Genomic DNA, 7,234 nt, shown 5'->3' with positions numbered 1-7,234 from the left:
TAATAGTTCGGGCAAATCATTATTCAAAAAATTGGCATAAATTTCTCCATTCAAACGTGGCGGTAATTCGAACGGTCCAATCTGAAAAATATTTAGAATTTATACTACCCTATTATAATCATAAAAATTATAAACAACGTGAATTTAACAATTTATAATTTTTTAATTATAATATTATAATTTCATAGGTTTCCCTGTACACGTTATTTAGATCGTGTATTTGTGTTATGAATAAATAAATAGATAAATAAATGAAAATGATTAATAAATAAATAAATAATTACCAGAGAATTCCCAATAATACCAGCCCATAAATTGCGGCTGAATTTGGTTTGGAAACTTCTTCTGGTAATGACATGAGGATTTTCTTCTCCCCAAAAATGATAATTGTGAATATTGAACGTTCCTTCTCTTGAAAAATTTGATTCATCCGTGAATAGTACTTTATTAACAAAATTGTTATTATTTTCTTCTTGTTCAAGTAGCCACGTACAAAATTCGATTCTAGCAACATAGTCTTCGGGTAGAAGATCTTGCACACGAGTGTAATGATAAGCATGCATTTTATTGTCTTTCAAAATTCTATTAACGGTACTTTTAGATAAATTTAATTCACGTGCAGCAAATCGTATACTTTTTTGAGGATTATCTCCAAATACTTGAAGAACAACTTCTTCATTTCGTGCGTTTCGGACAGTACGATTAATGCCACCAATTCCCTGTCTGTTCAATGATAATTGACCAGTGTGTCTCACTCGATTAATCAATCTTAAAAATACATTTCCATTCGGCCGATTACGATGAGGAAAACGAATTGCATATTCCCGAGCAGCAGCATTTGCATTTTGTCCGAATTCACCGTACGTCAATAACATATCACAGTACTCTTCGTTCGAGAATTCCATTTTTACGAAAAAGTTACTCTCGAGCCCACTGTCAATTTTGAGACGCGCGACAAGTCGTAATAGTGGACATATAACAAAACACGCATATAACAAAACACATAGTGTTTCCGAAACGCACGAAATGAAGAAGTTGTTCTTCAAGTATTTGGAGATAATCCTCAAAAAAGTATACGATTTGCTGCACGTGAATTAAATTTATCTAAAAGTACCGTTAATAGAATTATGAAAGACAATAAAATGCATGCTTATCATTACACTCGTGTGCAAGATCTTCTACCCGAAGACTATGTTGCTAGAATCGAATTTTGTACGTGGCTACTTGAACAAGAAGAAAATAATAACAATTTTGTTAATAAAGTACTATTCACGGATGAATCAAATTTTTCAAGAGAAGGAACGTTCAATATTCACAATTATCATTTTTGGGGAGAAGAAAATCCTCATGTCATTACCAGAAGAAATTTCCACACCAAATTCAGCCGCAATTTATGGGCTGGTATTATTGGGAATTCTCTGGTAATTATTTATTTATTTATTAATCATTTTCATTTATTTATCTATTTATTTATTCATATTAATACACGATCTAAATAACGTGTACAGGGAAACCTATGAAATTATAATATTATAATTAAAAAATTATAAATTGTTAAATTCACGTTGTTTATAATTTTTATGTTTATAATAGGGTAGTATAAATTCTAAATATTTTTCAGATTGGACCGTTCGAATTACCGCCACGTTTGAATGGAGAAATTTATGCCAATTTTTTGAATAATGATTTGCCCGAACTATTAGAAGATATTCCATTGCATGTTCGACGGGACATGTTTTTTCAGCACGATGGCGCTCCCGCGCATTTTTCTATTAGAGCGAGACGGGTTTTAAACGATAAATACCCAAATGCTTGGATAGGTCGTGGTGGACCAATAAATTGGCCTGCAAGGTCACCAGATTCAAATCCTATAGACTTTTTCCTGTGGGGCCACATGAAAGAACTCGTGTACCGCGAACGTATTGATAATGAGGCAGCACTAGAAGAAAAGCTGTTGACATCTTTAGGCTACATTACGGCAGACATGATTGAAAAAGCATGTCAAAATCTAATAAAACGTGCACGTCTATGCATTGCAGTGGGTGATGGACATTTTGAACACTTGTTGTAATTGTAACGTGCAAAGCAATTGTAATTCTTTTCTGATTAATCGAAAGACATTAAACTTGATATTTTATCAAAATATGTATTTGAAATTTTTTATATTCTTCTCTGAAACTTTATTTCAATATTACACTATTACTTAATTATTCATTAACTATTTATTTATTTTTTTCTATTTTTCAATATTTATTATTTACTCATTATTTATTAATTTCAGTTATTTGAGTAATTAATTAATTAATTGATAAAATTATGATTAATTTGTTATTTATTAATTTATTTTAAATTTGTCATTTGTTAAGTTAGTCTAATCAATATCTCGCATATCCCATAGTTTAAGGATATTCAACCAGTAGGTCAAGTACACAAAATTATTAATTGATAAAGATAAATATTATTATTAATGAGAATAATTAATTCATATTATTAATAACAGAATATTATAGAGTAACGATAAACACGCATCGGCGCGATACACGAGTTATAAGTTGTACCCGTGCCGAGCTTGGCCGTTACGCTCCTGACCGCGCGAATTTCATGCGCTCCCATACGTCAACTTCAATGCCTCACCATTCAAATTCTATTCATTGGATCACATTTTTGTAAAGAACTTTTCGACTTAGAATTTCATGAAGAATCTGTCATTAAAAGCTTCTTCGCCAGTTCTGGGACACCCTGTATATATGTATATATAAAATATTTAAATTAATAATTGTACCTATAATTATACAACAGTATAATAAAAAAATATGTTTACAAAACAATATATATTATATAATTACAATGTCATATAGTTTTAAAAATAATATAAAATATAAATAATAATATTAAATTATAATATTAACAATAATATAACAAATATAATAAATATAACAATGATAAATTAAAAAATTATTATAATTATAATTTTCTATATGCAGAATACATATTTCCAAAGAAATGGCTGAAAAAAATATTGAGATTGATGAAGTTAATAAAGATTTCAATAAAGATATTGCTGATAATGAAAATATTGCTGATAATGAAAATATTGCTGATAATGAAGATATTGCTGATAATGAAGATGAAAATGCTGATAACGAAGATGAAGATACGATAACCTTATTTTCTACCAATGAAGCAATAGATACAGTTAAAGTTTTTGACTCAACTGTGTAAGTGTAATATAAATTTATTTTTAATCATTCTTAATTATATATAAAGATTTTTATTCTTATTTTCAAAAATTAAAGTATATTTTTCAATTATTTCAAAGTATTTTATATTTTCGAATTTTTTAAAAATTTAATTTTACAAAATTATGATTAATTTAAAAATATTAATATATACGTATAGTGAAATTATTGGTTATGTCGATGGAATCGAGTCGTCGCGATACGTCGGAGATAATAACCAATATAAAATTTTTAAATTCTTTATTAATAACGGAAACGGACGACGAATACAAATAATTGCCTGGAACGATGACATAGATAACATAGAATCTATAATACTAACTAATTATGTAAGCGTCCTTATTGATAGAAACTTTATTAATTAAAATTACTACAAAATATGCTATATTATAAAATAAAGTAAAATTTATAATATATTTATTTAATATATTTTAATATAATATATTAATTTTTAATATATGTATATATTTTAAAATTATTAAATTTAAAAATTTGTGAATTTAATAGATAATTCATCTAGACGGTGTGCAAGCACGCACTCCAAAAGTTGAAAAATTTAATAATGGCAGTGTGCCTTTTGAACTACATATCAAGAGCAACACAATAATTTCAAACTTAGGAAAATATGAACCTACACATATCTCAAATACGAAACCGAATTATGTTGAATTAAAAGATGTATTAAATACTTCGAAACGTATAAGTGAGTATAATATAAATAATTTCATATGTAATATAATTATAATTGTGTATATTATTTGTTTTATAATTTTATAATTTAACATCTAATTAATTGTTATAATAATTATAATAATAATAAATAATAATAAAATAACAATAATAATAAAATAATATATAACAATAATAAAAATAATAATAAAATAAATAACAATATAATCATTAAATAATAATAATATAATTAATTATAATATATAATTACGTAGCAATAATTATATTATTAAGTTTTTATATATTAATTATAATTACATTTGTTATGCCCTTGTGAGGCACAGGATAGTTAAAGGATCGTTACCGAATTAGAACTAGGAAGCTCGGGAACGTCAGGGGGAATCTCATTCCCGTTTGTGGTTTCACAATAAATTTAATATAAATAGTCAGTTGTACAAAGTATGCTTACACAGTTGTTGCGTAGATCACTTGTTCACAATCGTGTCGTGGTTTGTTATTAACGTACTGGCGCTTTACTACAGCTTGACTGGGACCTCGAGAGTTGTCTTAGGGTCCTTTTTATATCTAATAATTGGGTTACCAGTCGCAAGCGAAGGAGGTTAATGGAACGCTTTGCTTGCGATTTTGGTAATTTCTTAATAAGCGCAGTGCTTACTCAGCGTTAGTCTCGTTTTTCTGATTTCGTATGCTTGTCGAAATTCTTATTGCCTCAGCGCTTTTGCAAGCATGCGTCTTACTTATTTTTGTGTAATATATACAAAAATAATAATAATTATATTATGTGATTTTAATAATTATAGTTATAGGTTTTAGGGCTATAACACATTATTATTATAATTATTTCATTTTTATTTTATATTTTTTATATTTTAATTTAATTTTAATTTAATTTATATTTTTTAAATTTATTTTATTTTGTTATATTAATTATTATATATTTCTAATATATTTCTAATATAATTTTAATTTTTTAAATATTTATTTTACAGTATTAAAAACATATATTAAATCTAGTTTTTATGAAATGTTTAATAATAAATTAAATAAAACTATTGGATATGGTTCGCTTACTGATGGGACATATAAAGTGGAAGTCCATATAATCAATTTTACAAATAATGAATTTTCTGACACAAAAATTAAAAAAGGCGATAAAATTGAAGTTATTGGAACTATGTATTCTGCAGGTAATGGCTCATATATTCATATATATAATATATTTAGTTATATATATAATTATTTGTTATAATTATTTTTTTCTCTAAAACAGTTGATCCATCATATCTAATTGTAAACAGTTTAACTGATATAAAGAAAATAGAAGGGTATATGCCATTATCGAAATTGTTAAAAGGAATACGGACTCCAAAAAAAAAGAATTTTAGAAGAAAATACGCAAGAGGTATAAAATATACCTATTCTTCTTTAAATTTCCTCATGTTTATCCTTACTTTTATTCTTATCTTTTTTCTTTTCATCACTATCTCTTTCTCTTTTGTATTGTATCTTCCACAATCTTCAAAATTTATTCAATCTTTGATTCTGCTTCTTCTCGATATCAATGTTTCTTTTTGTCAGCCATCATACTCTTCTTCGCACTGCGACTTTTTTAATCGTCGATCAATTTGTCCTAAAAAAAAATAAAATAAAATAAATATATGAGTAAATTGTTATACGATTTAAATTATTTGATATCTGTATAAATTTCCAGTGTTGATGATTACTAATCCGCAATTAGAATTACAAAATGCAAAATGATGAATCCAATACGCGATTGCTATATACGCAATATTTTTTGTTTTATATTCGATGCGAATACACGTAGTATTTCTTTGTATTATTTTTTATAGAAAAAATTAAAAAATTGAATTTTTAAACATAAATTAAATTTAAATAAAAAAATTAAAATTTAATTCATCCTTAAAAGTTCAATTTTTTCACTTTTTCTATAACAAATAATATAAAGAAATACTACATTCTCAATAAATATAAAATTAAAAAATATTGCATATGCAGCAGTCATAGTGGATCCATCATTTTAAAATTCTGATTGCAGAATAGTAATCATTGACATTGGATGGAGATATTAGATCATTTAGATCGTATAACAATTTAAGCTTATACGAGTATATTGAATTTTTTTAAAAAACTGTCAAAATTATTCAAAAAATGATTTTGTTCCATTCGCCAAGTGGCATTTAATACTAAAGTAGAATTAGACTATTATTCATACGTTTATGTATATAGATTTCGACAAAATTTGGTTTAAGTCATTTGCGTTTTCGTGTACAGTGATACACATGCATATATATATGTAAATTTTTTAAATACAAATTATATTAATATTTTAATGAAATAATAATTAATATTTTAAAAATTATTAATATTTTTATGAAATAATAATTAATATTTTAAAAATTATTAATATTTTTATGAAATAATAATTAATATTTTAATGAAATAATAATTAATATTTTAATGAAATAATAATTAATATTTTAATGAAAATTTACTACTAACAAGTACGTTACACATATAACATGCATATTAGATATGTGTATACAATAAGATAATAAAAAATTAAATGGTTTAAAACCATTCGTTTTTACGTAGTTGTTAGTTGTAGTTTTTCACTCATCCTATAATTTTCCTGTACATCCTATAATGGACATGTTCCGATATATTGTCAGTACTAAAAATTCATAATACGTAAACTATAGATACGTAAACGTATACGTATACGTAAACTATAGATTTTCAGTACTGGTAGTATATATTGGAACATGCCTAATATCAATAAATTACTATGTTATCTGTGATATACTTAATTACATACAATATGTATAACTACAATATATATTTATAATATAAATATTACATCTAGTTATAGATGTAGTATGTAGTATATCTATTTACACCTATTTAGATGTAATATTTGTAATATAAGGCCTATTATATTGTTATTATATTGTAATTCTATCTCAGATAGCACAGTGATTTATTGATAATAGGCATGTTCCAATACATACTACCAGTACTGAAATTTGTAGTTTGCGTTATATATATTATAAATTTTTAGTACTGGTAGTATATCGGAACATGTCCATTAATTGTAACTAACATATGTTATATGTACATTAATTACATATTACAACAATTATTTATCTTTCGGAGAAGATATGTTAAACAGCCACAAACTAATACTCACATGTGTTATGCTATATTACACGCCAATTTGCTGCTTCTTTTCTTCGTATTATTTATTTATACCTCCATCGCACTCAGCATGTACATTCAATATAGCC

The 7,234-nt window shown here is 25.6% G+C and overlaps 1 protein-coding gene across 1 annotated transcript; it reads left to right on the top strand.

Annotated features, from left to right (window-relative positions):
• Positions 1–3,003: 3,003 nt before the first annotated feature.
• Positions 3,004–5,687, top strand: LOC145942137 (uncharacterized). The gene is made up of 5 exons (XM_083048615.1): positions 3,004–3,218; positions 3,400–3,568; positions 3,747–3,942; positions 4,919–5,116; positions 5,641–5,687. The coding sequence occupies exons 1-5, from the start codon at positions 3,004–3,006 to the stop codon at positions 5,685–5,687; spliced, it is 825 nt and encodes a 274-aa protein (XP_082904741.1).
• Positions 5,688–7,234: the final 1,547 nt, after the last annotated feature.

This window comes from Prenolepis imparis, unplaced genomic scaffold, assembly GCF_030444845.1.
Source record: "Prenolepis imparis isolate NDT839.2.m4 unplaced genomic scaffold, iyPreImpa1.0 SCAF_10, whole genome shotgun sequence".
NCBI classification, from domain to species: domain Eukaryota; kingdom Metazoa; phylum Arthropoda; class Insecta; order Hymenoptera; family Formicidae; genus Prenolepis; species Prenolepis imparis.
This window is presented reverse-complemented; position numbering and strand designations above follow the sequence as displayed.